The following is a 20725-nucleotide window of genomic DNA, read 5'->3' as shown; positions in this document are numbered from 1 at the left end:
TAAGATTGCGTTGTACAGGATGGTCAAGTACGGGGCCCAAATCTTTGGCTCATGCCTAAAAAGGTCTCCCGGCAGTTTGTCCAAACCCGGCGCCTTCCCTGGCGTAACCTTCGCAATCGCTGCACATACCTCCTCGTGAGTGAACTCCAGCTGGTCTTGTTTCACAGACCACACAATAGGGGAGCTGGCTGGGTCAGTAACTGAGCTGTACAAATTGCGAAAGTGCTCTTCCCATACCTCCGCCGCAATGTTAGGCTCGATAGCTGTCATCGCCTCCCCAGATCCGGTATTGACAATTGCCCAAAACTCGCGATGGTTCTTGGATGCCAGGGGAGAGGTCAACTTGGACCATTTGTCGTGGTCCCACTCCGTTTTGGCAAGGTCGAGCATTCTCCTGTACTCAACCCTCCCTGCCTTGACTAGCTGTTTGTTGTTCATTTTTAGTGCCTGTATTAATCTGGTCTTTGCTTGCCTACAGGCAGCATTATACCATGAGGGCGATCGAATTTTCAAGGGGCGAGCAGGTTTCTCTGGGTTCAGTACTTCAGCCAGGGAGCCGACCAACTCCTCATGCAAGGCCAAAAGTTTGGAGTCAGATCCATTGGGGCTCGGGTGGACAATTACAGCATTCAACTTTTCGAAAACGGGGACTGCTCTAGAGTACAGTTTTTGTAGATCTTTCGGATGATCGACTAGTTTGTTCCACCTCACCCTGCGCCTATTATTAGTCACCGTCAATCTCAGATCGGAGTCCCCAGGGCTTGGTTCCTTAATGAAAGAGAACCCGGCCATACTGAGCTCCAGGATTAGAGCGTTGTGGTCACTCTCCGGTCTTGGCACCACTACGAAGTCGATAACCCTAGGCCATAACCTGGTTTCTGCCATAATTTAATCCAGGTGAGATTCTGATCCTGGTCTATTAAATGTTTGTTTCGCAGGTATGTCCGATGGGAATCGGCCATTACAGGCCCGAATTGAAAATTTTAGGGTTAGGGAGGTTATTTGAATGGCCAGGGGGGACCACGACCCCAATTTCATTCCCATCACGGGAGGAATTGCCCAGGCTTCGTCCTCTGTCAGCGAAATGCCGTCTCTCAAACCATTGAGAGGCAGTTCAGATCCCCGCCAACCACGAGATATACACCACTCGGTATGGTTTGCAAGAAAGCAGCCAGTTCCGTGATTGTTGTTGATTCTTTATTTAAGCCAACCGGGCGGGCATATACATTGACCAATGCGAGTTTACTTGAATTTGGCCATTCAAGGACCACACATTGGACATCTTGGGAGCTAGTGCCCATCGCAGTTGCGCTGCACCCCAAGTGTGACCCAACCCATATGGTCAACCCCCCTGATGGACGGCCCCTTCCGCCCCAGCTCGCCGGAATACTGAATGAGTCAAATCCCCTACGTAGGGTTTCTTCGCAGGCCCATGTCTCCTGCAAGAGGCATACATCACACTCATCAATGAATGATCCCCAATCAGGACACGCCAGTTTTTTGGACAAACCCGCCACATTCCAGGCAAGTATTTTAAGCAGGGGGCGCTCCATTACCTCCCTTGGGGGCACACTAAGGGCCATATGTAGGTAGCATACAAGTTACCACTTCCTAAATACCGAACTTTACCGATTCGGTATTTAAGAAGTGGTAACTCGTATGTAGGTAATCATTCGGTAAATATTACCGAATCGGAGAAAATCGGTAATTACCGAATCGGTATTTACCGATTCGGTAATGAGGCATACCTTCCCATTGGTTGAATCAATGGGAAGGTATGCCTCATTACCAAATCGGTAAATACCGATTCGGTAATGGGGGGAGCACATTCAAGTGTGGCAGGGTGTCACATTGACACCCTGTTGCACCCCTGATTCCTGCATGTGTGCACATGTGGCGCACATACATGCCCTAAGGGCATGTATGTCTGCCACATGGCACTGTTAGTCCAGCAAAATATTGCTTTTTGCAATGAATTCGGTATTTAGCACCAACATATATTTGGTGCTAAATACCGAATTATTTTCCCTACACATCACTCATTTAAGTGGCACCTACATCTCATTTCAGGATTCTGTATTTACCGAATCGGTAAAATTACCGATTCGGTAATTTTACCGATTCGGTATTACCGAATCCTGAAATGTTCCCCCTACATAGCAAAAGCCTAAATACCGGTCGGTAACGGTATAATTACCGAAAATCGGCCGTTACCGACCGGTATTGGGCTTCCTATATATGGCCCTAACTGCCCCCGCTCCAGGACACTTGGCGGATATGGGCTCGCTAGCCCTTTCCATGTGCTGGTTGCACGATATGGGGGCTTTATGTAACCCTTTGTCCTGGACAGCCATGGACAATTGTGGGGGCAACCCAAGTTTCGGGGATAGACATTCTCCACGATGCGACAAGGGAATGTCCGGTGCCAGTGAACTCCTCGGCATGTTCAGGAAACTTAAGCCCTGGGCCGCATTGTCTACAGCGCCATTTGCTCCAAGGTCAAATAGGAGTCAATCAACGTCCTCCAGACAACTGTAACGATTATAGGTCGTGAAGTTGTGGTGCGTATAGGGAGGGTAAGTGGGCCTTCCTAGGTCATGCCATATCCTCCCTCTGTTACCCACTCTGGTCCACTCTGCGTCTCGCCCTATGCTACTATACAGGTGATAATGACTCAAGGTCTCATAATGATATCCCAGTTCTCACCACCAAATTTGAGAGGCCCACTTAGAATATTCCTATGTTAGTCTTCTGAGAACAAGACCATTGCAACCTGCACACAGGTGCATTGAATTCTTGCACCCCCCCTCTTCCCCCTCCCCACCCCGTTTAACAGGAAGCTCAGGTTCAGCAAGAGTGCGCTAAGCTCCACGGTCAGTTCTTCTCACGCTAGAATGCTATATTTCACAGACCGTAAATCTCTCTTGCAGGATGTGTCAGAAGTTCACTTGGAAAACCTGCATTTATCAGATGCGATAGAGCTCTCTGGCACGGATAACATCTGTTCTGCATCGCCAGCCCCCTATCTCCTGACATCAGGAGCGAGACATTTCCCTTCACTCTCATAAAGACTACAGAGTAACAATGCCGATTCTTGACATTCACACACATGCGCAGAACGTACTTTAAACACCCGGCATTGACATGTCGCGCAGTGACGTCTAGTTTAGAGCAGCGGCACAATGCCACTTGTCACCCCCTGTCGGTCAGCTTAAAACTCAGTCAGAAATGTGTCAAAACATATTTCTTTAACTTTTACTGACCGAAAATTGAGTGTTCTTTGGTTTTGGAGTGAGGCTGCTTACTGATACAGATCCATACGCGTTGCCATGACGACTGGAGGAGCTGGAGATGTAGGTGAAGGCAGGGAAGAGTTGACCGATACCCCACTACCGTGCAAGAAACCCCCAGGTACTGTGGGTTCTGCTCCTGTGGTGAGTGGGTAGCACAAGTAAATTGGTAGGGTTCCCCAACTGCACCTGCTGCTAAAATGAATGTGGTCTCAGTGCTTACTTTGTAAAAAAAAAGTGCCAGCACCCTCGTCAGAAAGCCACTGAAGCTCGCACCACACATTGTCCCAGTCATCACTGCCAATGACAGTAGCGACACAACTGCTAACCATCACACTTCTACAAGTGTGACAGTTCAGACGATTCTAGGCCCTCAAAGCTATAAGAATGGCGTGGGTGGTAGGTATTTGTCATTTCTAATGTATATTGTATTGATAAACAACTGTTGTCGTGCTTATCTCTAAATTAGACAAATAGTGCCACCATGTGGCAGACTGTCATAAGCATCAGTGTTGAAATTTAAGTGCAGGTGCCGAGCACTGGAAGTCACTGGCTCAAATTAAGCACTGTGTGCTCTCTACAAACTCTGCCATTAGGTTTGTAATGTGTGATATTGGTATCACAGTTTTTAACTACTGTCACCGCATCAGTTTTCCCTACCCCTCCATCCACCATGTCCTGCTCCATGAAGTCCATGTGAGTGACGTCTTTATTTATCAAATGACGCAGGGAATTACGGAATCCTTGTCCTTAACTGTAAATGTACGAGTGAAGGTTTGCGCAGTCCTTCTTTTTGTTCAGGGCAGTAAAACGTTTAGGCAATGAAGTCCCGCCTTCCAAGTCGCTTCAGAAGCGATCACTACACAAAAGAAGCACTGGAAAATCAAATAGCCCTGGCGTTGGCTGCAGCCTATTGATGCTGACAATACTTTTTAATGAAAACATTGTTGCAAAAATATTTTTAAAATTGGCTGCTCATACACGCACGTGTGTGCATGCACAGGAGGTGCACACTTGGACAACTTTAGTGAATTGCATTTAGTCATGCGAAAATATCTGTACATATATTTTCAAATGAGAGCTCTGATAACACAACTGCAAACTGGGTTTTTTTCCGCATGGAATCATTTTTGCCATTAGAGAAGTAGTTGAAGGAGGCTGACCCACTTCCCCATAGTGTATAATGTAAAGCCCCTATAACTACAGTATAAATATAATTTTAGTAAAATAAAAAGGTCTTGGCAAACGCCAGACCTAAACAATCTTACTCGGAAGCCACCTATGCTGTCCATCTCTCTGACATGGTAGACCAGCTCTCAACCTTGCAGTTCCATCCTTGGTGGTTTTATCTCCAGCATGGACAGGCACCTCCTGACTATACTTGCTCTATTCCCAGCTTACTTCCGGCAGTGTCCAGGAGGAGGGTCCAGGCTGAATCTGTCATGCATAATGTTTTCGCTCATATGATTGATATCCCACCCAGATACATCATGATCTAGTTCATTTCGTTTATAGCTGTAGTTTACATTGGGTCACCTATGCTACCACTTTCCAAACATAAATTCAATTACTTTGATGTCTGAAAATAACTGCACAATATGTACTATTATATATTTATAATTGTATGCATTTTATGCACACACTCAAGAACTGGGGTGCTTTATAGAATACTAAATCGAAACATAGCATTAATAAAAAGCGACAGAAGAAAATAAATAAGAAACTAACTATGGAAAAAAATGCAATACAAAGGAAAATAAGAAAACAGGTTTTTCAATTCTTAATAAGCAATTAGGTAGTCATAAAAGAGCTCAATCGATCATAGGAAGAGCTTTTCCAAAAAGAAAAAAAAATACATAGCTTTTACCCAATGGTGGAGAGACAAATCTCAGAAGGCATGTATTTTCATTGCTGTAGATCAGTCACAAAAACTCATAGGCCCCGATGTACTAAAAAACTGGTTACAAAAAAGGGGTCATAGATTGCACACCAAATTTTCCGACCAATCTTTAATTATGCGATATGGCCTGTGTGCTGGTTGCTTTGCAAAATCTCCAGATATAGTCGGTATCAGAAACACTTACCTAATGAATATTAATTAGGCAGGTAGCTGGGCGCGACCCCTATTGATTGGTTGCAAACACAGGGAGGGTGGCCTACAGGAAAAAGCAGACTATCATCCCTGCGTTTGGATTACCAGAGTGGATGTTTTTAAGGAGCTTTTGTTCATTATAGGAGCTGATAATGCTTTAAAAAAAATTCCAGTGAAACAAAACAATTCACAAATGGGGAGTGGACAGACGTTTTGCAATCGCAATTTAAATGCGATATACTTTTATTAGAGAAATAAAAATAATTAAAAAACAAAATGAAAAAAATAAAATAAAATAAAAAAATGAGTTTAAAAAATAAACCAAACTCATAACATTGTGCCCATTGGCTATGACATTAGTACTCCAATTTAAGATACTGGAAGAGTAAGGGCAGCCTCTTTTGACGCTTCAGTCACTAGATCACTTTCATTAGCCTGTCTACGAATCTCAAATTGCCTCAGTCTTAGGGAGTGTTGTGTAGCTGGCTCAACACATGCTGCGGTGTATTTGGCAATTTCCTATAGTGGACAGTGAAATAGTTTCAAGGACCACAGTGCCTAATTTTTATTTAAATACCGTAGCTAAATGACATTTTAGCATTAAATATATAATCCTGCTCTGCACGAATGGGCATAAAAGTAATGTTATGTTAAAAGATTTGTAAAGCGCATGGCTGTCCTGGCAAAAGGATGTCCCAGCGCTAGTTGCGGAAAGGAGAGGGTGGATGCATGAACGGGATGCGAGAATAAAAAGTTGGTGGGCCCATTTGTTTTTCCACAGCTTCGACCTTTTAACTCTGCTGGAAGAGAGTGGCCATGTGATATCCTCCAGGGACCCTCCCACATGCAAGTAAGAGGGTAAACCTTTAGTAATCCCTGTAAAGACAAACTGGGATTCAACCAGCGAAAAGATGGTTTATTTGATAGGATGTCTGACCTGTGCTGTCACCAGCAGCTATGTAATACTAATTCATGAAAGGAAACTGCTCATGACAGCTACCCTCATGCAAATGACGCCTACTCAACAGGTGTTGAGTAGCGATGAGGAGAGGCACAGGCCGACAGCAGAAATGTATTGGGAAGTCTACACAAGCTGATCCTAACCTGGGGCCTGCATAGACTTGGCAGTCTGCGATACCTACTTAGGGATGCTGCGACTGTTTAGACAACTGAATAATATTAGTGGATGACTTAAGTATATATAAATAAATAAAACACATTTGGGAATTTTAAAAAGACCTGTGAATATGTAGGAATTTGAAATTGGAGTCTACAATTCAACTTGGTATCCTTATCTTTATTTGTGGGAGCAGTGCAAGTACAGCAAACAGAATCTAGCATGGACGGTTTCTAGCCTCAATTGAGGCGCTGGTATCTGCCTACAAATATAGAGCATTCATTAGGAGTAAAATGGCAAAATGATATTCTAGATTCTACAATTTCACTTCATCTTTTAGAAATAAAACTCAATTTGGAAAGTCCATTTTTTTGGTTGTGAATTAAGTCACATAATTCACAATTTGTGTATGTATTTGATATATGCTTTTTTCTACCTTTTTGTGTATTATTTTGTGGTTTAAATTGTAAAAATTGCTAATGCAGGCCCCCCATCCTGCAATAGTGATTAACCGAGAGTCCACATCAGTTAAAAGGTTAAGAACCATTGGTCTAGACTACCAAATGCTAGCTGCAGATATCAGACAACCCATTTTGTGCAGTGAATTCCTTCACATGACATAATTTGCCTATCAATAAAAAAAGCTTACTTTACTAGATATGCTGGAGCAAACATTATTAATGCATTGCATTGAAATGATTCCTTAAATCTTACAAATATAAATTAGGTGACACTTTCGAACTTGCAAACATAATTTCAGAACCGATATATTTACCATTTTAAAAATGTTTTCCACAGGTATCGTCGCTCGTCTTCCATTCGAGCTTACTACATGAACTTCTGATCTTTCAATGATTTTATTGTGTGAAATTGATGAACGTGAGGCCACATCATTCTGTCAAAATAAAGATATGCTTATAGCTTTTTTGTATAGTTACAAAACATTGATGCCTATCTGCTTTAACACACCAATATTAACATTAATAATAACTTTCTTTTTTTCATAGTGCTTCATGGGACATTTTCGGAGCTTTTTCTAAGGCCCTTGACAAAACAGATGCCATCATCACCCAATGTATTGGTGGAATGTATCCACCTCCTGGCGAGTAAAGACTGCGGTGACCTTCCCGGGGTTTGACCTCTATAGATTACCACATATGTCAGAGAAAGGCATTCAACTCCTTGCTTGCCTAAGCTATTCTAAGACTTAAAAATTACACTTCCAGAGGACAGGGTCGCTGATCCCCTCCACCCCCCCCCCCCCTAAGTTTTATTTTAATGTATTGGGTTAATTCTTTGCAGAGGGGCAAGGAAGACCATAGTCGAGCTTCTGGTTTACTAATTCTGAGTGACACACAGTAAAAGGTACATTTGTATTCCACTCTCAAATCTGTTACTATAGTAAAGACTGCTAAAGGTCTGGGTGAAAGTGTCATAAAGTGTTGTAGAACTTTGTACCAAAAGCAGCCCTGGTAAAAACGCTCAAAGCAGCCCCTCTCTTCGTCTCCTCACACAATCTCACTCTTCCATCCACTCATTCTCTCTCTTTCGTTTTCTTTCTCTCTGATCGCTTTCTCTACCTTCTCCCTCCCCCTCTTTCTCTCTCTCTGTTGTAGCCTCCTCGTGCCGGCTACAGTTCACTTCCTGGAACTTGGTGGAAAGTGACAAAGGCCCCAGGAGTGGGCCTGCACTTTCAAAACCGACCACCAGGGGCTCCAGCTCCTCGAGGAAATGCCAGGTGAAATAAAAGGCCTGTCTGAGTGCGGTTGTGAAAGAGCGCTCTATCCGTCTTTCACTCTCATGAGTGAGTTTGTTTTTCGAATGTACACACGTCAAAAATGATCAATTTGCCATTTATTCATTTTGCGTACAAGTAATATATCTAAGCAAGTTCTTTGTATGAGATCTATGAAATAAATATATAGTGACATGCAAGAGGGATCTGAGAGATTCCTTGAGCTTGCTGCCTCTGAAATGGGAGAGTCATTCACCTAGGTCCTTGCAGTAATTGTGATCCTGAGTACCAGCTGTGAGGGCGTGAGCCAGGACAGGTCTGGAAAAATACATACTTAACCCCTTCAGTGCCCCGCCCTTTCCCCCTCCTGTGCCGGGCCTTTCATTAGCGGGCGGGGTCCATGACGAGACTATCTCGTCATGGGCATAGAAGAGGTTAAATCATCACACACCCATTATATAACCAGGGAAGGAATGGGTGTAAATCAGTGGAATGGAGAAGCAATGCTTACAGCCCAAACCTTGATGCAATGATTGGATGGAATCTACTAACAAGCATTGATAAATGCATAGGTTTTGGCTATCTGCCTATTTCAAATAAATATTGCAGGATGTATCGATGCTTTTGTATACATTCAGAAACAGAGATGTGTAATGGAATAGTCTGAATTGTCGCACTTGAAGGAGTGTGATGGTTAGTAGTTGTGTTGTTACTATCATTGGCAGCATAGCATCATTGCACCTGTGTCCCATGCAGGATTGTTTTTGTGCAGGAAGAGACACCTCCCTACACAAAAAGGCAGTTTTCAGCTCACATAGAAAGAGGAAGAAACAAGGAGAAATAGAGATATTTCTCCTCGTTATGCCTCCCCTGGGAAGGCTTAACTTTTTGGCTCATTCCCAGGTTTACCAGTTCTGGTAAATCTGTGAATGCATACAAAACCATGAGAGTTGCGTGAGAACACCCATGCAATACCCATTGAAAGCCTGCCCCGGGCAGAGTACAACAACGCAACGATTTGCGCTGCGCCGCGTTACTCCACATTTATGAAGCCATGCAGGGCCATGCAAGACGGCCTTGCGTGGCCTCATAAATCTTACCTAAGGTTTGTGTTGTGCATATACCACGTTGTGTGTTGCAAACCTTTGCGTAAATATGCTCCTAGCCATATTGGAGTTATACGAATTTAATCATGTTGAAAGGAGAAGCACAGACTCTTTACCACTGCATAGTGGGGGTAAATTGCCCAGAGTTCAACAGTCAGAAAAATCAACTAAGGCAAAAATCTGCGGGCACTCCATGCAAATGAAGTAGCTTGCTACAGTTACTGTCTACGGCTACATGTAAGGAGCATGCAAAGTTGTTACCTGAGTATCCCCTAGCCCTAGCCTATGTTATTGCACCAATCTACTTAACCAAATTCAGATGTGCAATGCCCATTGTCTGAATGGGCTACAGCCTCCCCTGTACTGTGTCTTAGCTGGGGCTCCTGAAGCTTTAGGAATACCCATAATTCTTTGGGTGATGCCTGCTGAACTGTGCCAGAGAGGGGGCCTCAATGACAGCCTCTTAGAAAGTATTTTGTAGTTCATCCAAAAGTTGAAGTGCATCAAACATATATGGGAACTGAGATCATGAGTGCGATAAGGGAAAAGTAATTGGCTATAGGGGTGAAACCAGATTTGTCAGTGAAAAGAACAAAATATTCTGCAACTATGTTGTTGTCCTTTGATCTTCAGGTAAACACATATACACACCTTAAATGAAAAATAAATGCATGTTAAAGTAATCGAAGGGAACTACATGTTTTTATGTTATGACAGTTTGTATGTTTGAATTATCACTGCAGATGTCTGTGGTTGTAGCCAGTAAATCACAGAACTGTATATTGGTTGGTGCGTAGGCATATAGTGACCTGTATTTATAGAGGTATATGGTCCCAGCCTGCGAATATGCAAGCCATTAGTTTAGAATTGTATTACACACTGTTTAAGATAGGCTGCAGCAAAACGTGCATAGAGACTAAGGGCCTTATTTATAGTTCAGTGGATGTTATACTGTGTCAAAAACATGCTGGATAACCTGTTCACCCTATACAAGTACCACATGCTATAATGAACCTGCAATATGGCCGACCAACATCTGCCAAATTTGTGACTGAGTGTTATGTCTGCCAAGCTCTAAATAAGGTTTTTAGAAAACAACGGTTACTAAATGGCCAACGTGGTCCAAGGTAGACGCAAGAACTGCGCGAGAATTAGAACAGTATGTCTCAATCAGAATGGACATTTAGTGCCAAAAGGAGACGCAAGGAATTTTGTTACCAGGGACACATTCCAGTCAAATAATACATGCTATTTATTTCCAACAATATGCAAAAATAGTTCAGGTGCACACATATAAAAGTGACAGCAAGCGTGATGTGGTGAGTGAGGGTTACTTTAAAATATATACATTGCATTGACAACACAAAAGGAGACTACTAATTAACAAGTTATAAACAATGCACGGAGTTTTTGTTGTAGGGGGTCGATGCCGTTTCGATCTCAATGACTTTAGGTCATCTTCAGGACAGAGCGTATGTGAGCAAGAGAAATTAGGAAAACTGGGCGAGACTAGTGTTATCAGAAAAATCATTAAAGGTAGACATAATGAAGGCGTCGGGCGGTAAGGAGATATTACTCTATAACAGGTGGACGCTTAGGTGGGCGTCTGAAAAAGGGTGAAGCACTGGCCCAGGTGAATGGAAAATATTCTGGGGGTGTGTTCAGAGAAGTGCTTAATTGCTAATTAATCCTGCATGGGAGCTCTCAATACGGCTCCAAACAGTTGTATTAGTGGATATATTATCTGGTTGGCCGATCAATTAGGTGCAAAAACATGACGGTATTAATTCCATCAGAGGAGAATTAGTCAACTCCTTTCAGTAGTATTACTTGGTTCAAGACAGCATGAGTCAGTCTGTGCTCGCTGGACAGGCTGCAGCTCCGTCTTGGAATCCTGGTGCGCTGGATAAACAGCTCTAAAAAAGGCCCTAAGTGTTTAAGATAAAACAAGTGCGTTATAATTAGGGCTCCCGGTTTTATGGTATTTATATTTTTGTCATTTCCAACTGTATTTATCCATATTTATTTTTTGCTCATTTTACCGGTATTTATCCATATTTATTTTAGGTTTTGTGAAAAAATGACGCTGAAATGTGTATATTTCTGCATTTATTTAACCAGTTAATGTGCACTCATGCCTGAACGCCTGACAGGTTTCAATGATATATACACACTCAGATGGTAAAATATGCACTTGCAAAAGTATGTATCAAATCCCATTTAAAGGGAATATCACCTGGGAAATATCAGCCTGCAGTTCCTGATTCCATGGGGACTAACTCATAATTGCATGGTACTGGTTGCTTGTTATGGCAGGTACTAGTAATTACTAAGGCAGAGTTTGCACTCAGTCCGTACCATGCAATCTGTAACGGGGCCATGGTGGACATCTTAAAATGCCTAGGGATACATCAACAGGTGCTGGAAGTCCGGGTTATCAAATCCCATCGCATCTTCAAATGCACAGCAGGGGCACTTTACGAAAATGTAACCTCAACAAAAGACAGCGAATGCAAGAGTCCATCAGAATGTAATAGAGAGAGGTTACTGAATGGTCATTCATTTAGCACTTTACCAACCCTTGAAAGACCGTGGCAGAAACTTTGCTTTGTTTTATTTTGTTAATCCTATGAAACTTATTGCTAAGATCAGGCACTATTTAAACAGAATTAAACAATGAAACGCCAGGGCAGTATCACATGATGGGCCAAGGTAAAAACTTGCGAACATCATATTTCGAGGGGCAGATTTGCAAGCCCCTTGGCCTTCTTGTGCCGTAATTGCATCACTTTTTTTAAGCAACAGGGACGCAAACAATGCGACCTATTTACAACATGACACATCTAGGAAGATGTGTCCCGTTGTAAAGCCGTGCTTCACATTATACCTGCGTCAGGTATAATGTATGCATGGTGGGCGTTCCCACACAGGAAGGCATCGTAAAAATGACGCAATGAAATCTACAAGATTTCACCGTGCCACTTTTAGGATGCCACTGCGTCAAAACATTACGCCTGCTTGAAGCAGGTGTAAGAAGTGACTCAGTACAGTAAGTATAGGCCTCAAAATACATAGCTGGAGTTGCGTTGTGCTTGCGACACAACTCCGTCAATGCGAGACTTTTGGGCCAACAGATGCGTAAGAATTTCTGATTAATCTGTTAATCTCTCTGCCATGGTCCGCGGTATTGTAAATAGAGCGCGTCCATTGTGGCGTAAGGACATTTGACGCTGGCGCAAGGAAACTGACGCATCTATGCAGATGCATCAGTTCCATGTAAATCTGCCCCCTAATCTTTAGTAAATAGTGCAATTACTATTGTTGTACTTTTGCTGACAGATTTGGTGGCAGGTGTATTAAAACTTTGCAGCGCTGCAAAGCCACAAAAAGTGACGCAAATCGGAGCAAAGGCTTGATAAACTGTTTATTTTCCATCGCAAAACGCCTTCTGTGCTGGGAAGTTGTCAAAAAGTAAAAACAATACAGCTTCATGCGGCTTTGTCCCACTTTGCATCAATGTGGTATTCTTTCGATGTGCGTAAGCATTTTCATGCAACCATGTATGGGTTTTGACACCATTCTCATACCTTTTCCAACAGTGCATGTGTAGCATTGCGCAGAATGCATCATATGTGGAAAAGTTTTAAAGTTAGTCTAAGCACAGGATTTTGTGCTGGAATGCCCTTGAAGTACAAAACATACACTAGACATAACAGACACACCCTGGCACTATGATGCACATGGCGCAAGACAGGGTTAAAGAGTTCCAGGGCATTGAGAGAGAAAAACAGCTTTATATCTTTGTAGCTATGGCGCGGCCCTATTATATTCCTACCACGCATGCAACACAGCGCAGAAAACGTGATTTCTGTGCTACTTTGCCAGACAAATTTGTTAATCTGCCCTTTTCTTGCTTCTCTCTCTCTGCCTTTTGCTACAGAAAAAGTCAATATCTGCATAGCTATTGACACATTAATTCTGTTTCATTAAACATAAATAATCAGTATTTCTTTGTTTTCAATGTATGTATTACTCTGCTTAGGAACATCATGTTAATACAAATGTAACTGAAGCCCTGACAAACCTTACATCAGCAGTCAACGTCTCCATTATTTTAGCATGCCTGCTAAAGTCGAGGAATAACTGGTGGTGACATTGTAACCATCAGTTATTTCTGCAAGTAAATGCTACTGAGCAGAACAAACATCAAGTAACCTGGTGAAGATAATGGAGCCTTACTCAAAAACATTAATAAATATGATGTAGCAAAATAGCAGTATTATTTTACATACTTCCGCATACCTTCGTGAATCAGCACTAAAACTGTTTTCTACTTTTACTAACTTTATATAAATAATCCATAAATATTCCCATTCTAGTTGTTTTGGTTCATTTCTCCCTGGCATGTAGGAGTACATTAAAGAGTGATACAGGTGTCCTACTTTACACACTCAAAATGACTTTGTGAATAGGCCCCTTTGCATTCTCTGCAGGAAATCCACCCACTTCTGAGTATACTGTTATACTTGCTGTTATATGTCTTTTACACGCAATTCACACGGAAATTATATGTGCACTCTAAGACAAATACACAGGCGCTCAGTCCCTCTCTCTGTTTGTCTCTGCTTTGGCCCAACAAAGCAACCTTTGTTTTTAATACATTTACAAATGGCTCAACCTTTCACCATTTATTCATCATTTTGATTCCATTATTTGTAAATTGCGTTATTGAGTCTTGATCCAGAATACAGGAAAGCATAATGGTGCAGAATAAGTACAGAATTCTAGGTCTTAAAACATCAAATTAGTGCATCTTACCAGTCTTCGACTTTTGATTCTGGGTTTTAGCACTTGGCTATCATTGTGTTTTGTGGTGGAACCTGCTGCTCTCTCTGTGGCAGCACTCTCTGCCGTTGATGATCCCGGGATGGCATTTGACTATGAAAAATAGTTGTTCAATAAGACTGTTACCATGTGTTCAATAAGAAATATATAAACTGCTTTGTCTTTCAAAAACAGTAGGGCCCAAAATTAACCATCATTAACAGATATCTTAAAGAACAATTAGTCCCAAGTGTTAGTGAATGTTTGTTTAATTTTCTTGACTCCATAACAAAGAAAAGACCATTTGCGATAACTCTGTGTATCCCTAGCCTGTAATAAATTATGCTCATGTTGTAATGCCTACAGTCTAGGCAAGGATGCAATCTAACTATATATAAATCTTAGTAACTATATGCAAAATGCTAGTTCAAAGTAAACGCTCTCTATTAAGATAAATAAAAAGGGGTGAAGGGGTGGATGTAGGATAAGAGCTTTCCAGTTGTACTCTCTGTGTCATTTTTAGGCCTGGGTGGTAAACTTTGCTCTGTTTGCAGAGTTTTCCACCCTTGGCAGAGCACGCAAAGTTCCAAAAAACTCTGCTCAATGTACCTTAGCAAAGTCTTTTCCTCGCTCGCCAATGTTAAGTTGTGTTTTTTGTTCACTTCATGGAGTTCTCGGCAAACTCTACCCAGGCCTAGCCATTTGTAGTCTAGTTCATGTACCTCGATGCTCTGTAGAACTCTCTGGAACCTATCCGGTGTGGTTCCCCATGTATGATAAAACTGATAAATGAATAAATGAGGACAAGAGAACTGCAATGAATATTGATCCTGGAAAGACTACATTTAAAGATAAGCTATGCAAAGAGACGTTTTAAGACTTTGCAAAGTGGACTGTGGCCCAGGTCCCCAACCTTTCAGGGGGGCCCCTGAGAGAGAACCAGCTCTGTTCTGCAGAGTCTTGGCCCGATGATCTTGAATAATTCTGAAACAGATTGATCTAAATACTGTTTTCTTTTAGTTAATCTTTAATGTGAGCTACGTGTGAGAGTCCATGTTAATCATTTTGCAGAGAAATGTGTTTAGGTTTCATGCAACATCTGTAAAAAAATGTTTCTTTTAGATCAAAACAGGACCTCACATGTGAGAAATGGGAGGGTGTCACAGAGTTTATTTGCAGTAATGTTAGTGAGCTGCTGCTGTGTTATATAATTGAAAACACACCTCTGAGGTAATTCAGTTTTAACTCCATTCTGTATTCTGTCGCCATTTTGTTGCCCTCACTCAGGCAGCACAATGAACAAAGTTTTTCTGCTGATCTTACTACGACGTGTCAAAATAACCTCCTGCCTCTGTTTACGAAACTAATGTCAGGGACTGGTTGAGTCCACTAATCCTCGTCTGGTTTGACTAAACCCTGTCTCGACAGTCTGTTGGTTCGCACCATTCTTACTGACTTTATCTTATCTTCTGGCCTTCGGTATTCTCTACTTGTATTCTCTCATTTCACAACTGTCCTCCAAAGCATACAAATGTGTCCTGCCACCTGCAAGTTGAGTTGTAGACACTACCACTGATTAACTTGTGGGGAGGGGTGACAAAAACAGTTGGAAGAGAGGTTTATTTGGGTTACTTGATATCTTGTTTTCAAACTTTTCTCATTGGTTATATCTTGTTTTCAAACTCTTCTCATTGGCTAACCATGTATGCATTGGGAGTGTTCTTGGTGAATCTATGTGCTATAAAAGATTGTGCGCCATGGTGTAAAGTGGCAGTCTCCTAAGAACATACCGAGTGTACTTCTGGAACAACTGTACTTAGCTGCTGCTAATAAACCTGATCTTCTACGCTCAACAGAGTGTCCTGTGTCTCTGTTCAACAAAGCAGGTGAACTCAGGAGATTAAGGCGTGCCCTGCGCCGCCAGGCCCGTAAGGCCCTGGTTCTTCAATTGGTGCCCTCTGTGAGGCGGCTTCAGAGGTAGCGGTTTTACCTGAAGGTCGCGAGGAACCCCGCAAGAAAATTCTGGAGGAATCGCGAACCACGTCAAGAGACCCCTGTATGTCGAAGTGGTCCGAAGGTCTTTTTCAGCGCGGTTTCTCCTTCCTGACGGCTGCTGACGACTGCTGCCCTGACTGCCGCCTTGCTTTGGCCCCCTTTTGGTGATGTATGGTATCGCGAGACGTTAGACGGGCCTCTGTTGGCGTAAGAAGACACTTAGTTAAGTATTGGTGGGTAGCTCCCACTATTTTGTTTTGATTTGGGTCTTTGATTCGGCTATTGCAAAAGCCGAAGCCGAGGGGTGAGTACATTTGTGCTGTATTATTTGATTTAACCCCTTGATGTTTGTGAACAGTCCAGTGAATTAACGATGCCTGGTCTGAGTAAGTTTAGAAAGTTTTGTTGTTTTGGTTGTGATAGGGATTCCCGGCTGGAGGACTCTTGTCCAATTCCTCCGGTTGAAACTCCCACTTATGAGCTTTATTCTAAATATGGTGTTGGCCCCATTGCCTTTAATGAGGCATGGATCCGATACACAAAGAACGATGGGGTTCTGCAGTGGCCACAGAATGGTAGCTTTGAACCTAACATATTAAATAATTTGGAAGCAATTTTGTTTAAAAGAAAAGCCCGGCCGGCAATGTTTGACTCTTTCCGCCTTTGGCGCAAGGAAGCCAAACAGAAATAAATAAGACAAGCAAAAAGAGATAGGAAGGAAAAGGGCATGACTGTTATACAGGCTGCCCAGCAGTTTAAAGATAATGAGAATGATTATACAATTGAGGTTTTAGATAGACAACATCGTATGGCAGGACATATAGCAGTCTGTTGGGCTGTTTTTTTTTGCAGTCTATTGGAACACTATTAAGAAGCGTTTCTTGCAAATATGACTTGCAACTAGTAGTTACAAATGGTTTGGTTTAAGTACAGTCTGTGGGCTGTCCTTTGTTTCTGTCCTAAGTGTTGATCTGTGGGTTAAAATGTGTGTTTCTGTGGGTTAAATGTATGTGTCCTGAGTGTTTGACCCCTTTCTGTTTATGTCTGAAATGAGCTCAATGTGTGTTTGTGTTTTTTCTTGATGTTTTCAGTCTGTTAAGCAAAATGTCAGTTAATTAGTATTAAGTAGAAATTAAATAAAAATCCAGAAATGAACCATGTGATATGCTAAACAGCTATATGTTGCTATATAATTTATAGAGTAAGCAATTATGCACATGTACAAACTGTTAAATGCTTAAAAAATAAAATTAAAATTCACATTCACTAGTAATACAATGGCCTCAAAAAGGAAATTATGTGTGTTGTAGAAAAATAAACTTATAGTATTTTTTTACTTACATACATTGTATTAGATATTAACAGGCAAACACTTCAGCTGAAGTACATTTTTGCTGAACTCAAACGCAACACGCATTGATATGTCTTAGTGTGAAAAAGACTGCCACCGTGCTCATGTTACAACACTGAGAGACATGCTTTTATTGTCGCTAAGCAAGCAGCTCTAATAGACAGGAATGTTTACTTAGCCAGGACTTCGCCCTCAGTTGAACACGGGTGAAACTTTGCATTTCAAAATGTTGTTTTAAAAAGGTTCCAAAACTAAGGTTCATTATTTTGTATTACAGGAAGACATTTCAGTTAAGGGTTTCCTCTCTTTAAGCATTTTTATAAGAATATTCTTGGTTCCAATGTTAAAATAATTGTTCTGTTAAAAAAAAAAAAAAGTGGCAGGCAAGGGATGCAGCTTGCTTTTATATGTGAAATTATCAAAAATGATTGGGTTTATCAAAAATAATTATTAATTATGAAAAATAATTATTAAAAATAAGTGCTTCTAAATTAATTGTTTTACTATTTATAAAGCTTAATACTCATACTGTAACCTCCTAGCATTATAATTTAATTTAAGTTGTGTTGTACTGCATAATGAGGACATTTGTATATGGAATTTCACTTGGCGCAGGCTTAAAAAACTCATTTTTTCTAAAGGATTTGCAAGAGATATGTCTAATATCCAATATCTGCAATCTGTAAAGAACATTCTGAGGATGATTAAGATGTAGCACAATTATAGGATATTTATTTTTTAGTGCCCCAAATATCAAAGTAGAAATTGGGTAAAATAGACTATTTAAACAGCATTCTTGCCCTTTACAATAGCTTTAAAGTGCCTTAGGCTTCAGTAAATGCATATATTTAGGTATAATACAAATTTGCAGGTTGTTCCCAGTTGGGGTTGCTTTTAATGGCTGAGTGAGCCAATGTGCCCAGTGCAGAGGTTTGGGTTTAATATCAAGATTGAAGGTTCTAACTCTAGCTAGACCTACTGAGACGTTCATCCTTTTAAGGTTGATGAACTAAGTACCGTTGCATAGGGTAGTAACAAACATTTGTTCTAAAGTTAGTATGTTATGTTATTATGTTATGTGAGTTATTCACAGTAAAAGTTTGAATAATTTAAAAATAGAAATAAATTGTAGCCCCTAAAAGAAGTAATATATATAACATGTTTTTAAATAGGGTTAATTATTGAAGGTTAGGAAGAGTTAGGAAGTTTTTTTTGTTTGTGACAAGCTTCAGGGTGAGGAGAGAGACAGGGCTGAGGAGCGCAGAGCGCGAGGCAGATTTTGACCTTGAGGTCAGTAAGGTGGGAGTTAGGAGTGAGTGTAAACAGATGAAGAAACCATTGCTTGGAAAAGCTTCTCTGACAAGAAGACATTAATGCTTGCACACTATAGGAACCTTGAAAAGTGGCGGGGACCAGGAATGCTGGCAGAGGCTGGATAGCAGCCCAGAAAGTTCTGCTGAGGTGTTATTCTTAGCTCTTGGAGGACTGTGCAAGGTCGAGAAGTGCATTCCTGCACGGCCTTGCTCAAAGCAGGGCCTTAAAAGGGGCAATACATTCATATTTTTGCTTTTGAAAAATACTGTCCATGTAGTTGCCTTAATTTAAGATGGTTGGTTACAATTGATATTTTGTGTGTTATGTGAAGTATCAACAATAAACAACAGGAGAGAGAGGGTATGTCCACACTCTTGGTCCCCCAAAAACAATGTAACAACAACAAAAGAGCGTGACGCAATCAAAAGATCGGATGTACCATAGTACACCATGTGCTTGGAAAAAGGTGTGAAGGAAACAGAATCAATCTGATGAAAAAATAAAACCCTCACTCACCAACATAGTTGGTGACATGCTTCATCATGGGGTTTTAGCCAGAGTAGCCTTATGCAACTCTGGTGTGCTTCGATGCTTCAAATTAAGGCGGAGCAACAATTTCAGACTAAAGTGAAGTGAAGTGATAAGTGTGAAAAAAGTGGAAAGGATTTATTAAAAAAACCATGTGTCGTACACCAAAACACTTTAATAGTGACGAGACAGGAATATGTTAAAAACTGTGAAGGATAATTACTACTGACATTAATTTGGTCAGATGTATCCTATGAGTGGTCAAGCGGTCGACATGTTTCAGCTTATAAGGTGTTTGTTCACTAAGCTTTCATCAGGACCTAATTATACAACAGAAAAAAGCACCTTGGCGGTATAGGCTCGCTAAGGCCTACCCTAACCTCAGGTGCAGAGAACCGATAGACTCACGGTTCCAGTGGAGGTCTCCCACAGTTCTGGAAACAGACCTCGTATTTCTGAAAAAAATGGATTTCATTAAGGAGACACATAATAGTTGCCTTATATTCATCAGATATACACGAAGCCAAGCCTAGGAGACCGGATCAGTCCCCACGTTATTAACATAGTCTGTATAAACTTGTAGCCATATTCTGTGTTACAATCAGAACAAGAAGATCAATAGAATTACCAAACTTTGTAAACATGCCAAAATCCATATAATCAAACAGTATATGGATAGAGTATTTCCACACTTTGGTCGATACTCTGGCCAAACGAGATTCTTAGTATTGATAGAGATCACATATATCGTAGACACTGTTAAAAATGCTTAACAACTTCAAAGAAGGAAAGCAAAATTTGAAATGATAAAAACGCTGGCAGCTTACGTATAAAAGAGTGGGTGTGCGCTCCTTGGGCAAGAGGCGGATTGCGGGACTACAGAACAGCTGTGGCAACAGAAGGAGAAATGCGGGGTAAGCGTTAAATATAGCATCACACCGTCCCTTGCACAGATTGTTTGCCACAATATTCTGTATAGTATAATTTTGAGGGATCGCATTTAGTGGGAGGATAGTACTTACATCATCCAAGTCCACAGCCAGCAGTCTGCACCTAAAAGGTACGCCGAGCCCGGAGGTAAAGGCATAATGACGGGCTTGTGTTTAAATGCAGATAGTGAGCCGCTGACGACCCGGAAGTGAATGTATCAGTCCTTCCCAACACGTCTCTGAGTTTGAGACAGAAAAGAAGGACTATATGAATGCAATCTACTGAAAACGCTAGAGCGCTAAAGGCTCCTTTCAACCTAAAACTTTATTCAACTCAAAAACGCCGTGCAGCGGCAACTCGATATTTTAAATCCGACTGCCGACTACCATCTATTTCCCAAAGCGATTACGGAGATTCAGTTATTTAGTAAATTCATTGCCCCA

The 20725-nt window shown here is 41.4% G+C and overlaps 1 protein-coding gene across 1 annotated transcript in view; it reads right to left on the bottom strand.

The window, feature by feature from the left end:
• The window catches only part of LOC146816612 (cysteine-rich venom protein LEI1-like), a 193494-nt gene that overhangs the window by 149333 nt on the left and 23436 nt on the right, over positions 1-20725 (bottom strand). Inside the window, exons 3-4 of the mRNA XM_085610487.1 lie at positions 14159-14278; positions 7275-7394 (exon numbers count right to left, since the gene is read on the bottom strand). Of these exons, the coding sequence (XP_085466613.1) occupies positions 7275-7394; positions 14159-14278 (240 nt within the window). The remainder of the gene's footprint in view (positions 1-7274; positions 7395-14158; positions 14279-20725) is intronic.

Source organism: Triturus cristatus, chromosome 6 (assembly GCF_964204655.1).
Source record: "Triturus cristatus chromosome 6, aTriCri1.1, whole genome shotgun sequence".
NCBI lineage: Eukaryota > Metazoa > Chordata > Amphibia > Caudata > Salamandridae > Triturus > Triturus cristatus.
Note: the sequence above shows the minus strand (reverse complement) of the source record. Positions and strands in the feature narration are given on the sequence as shown.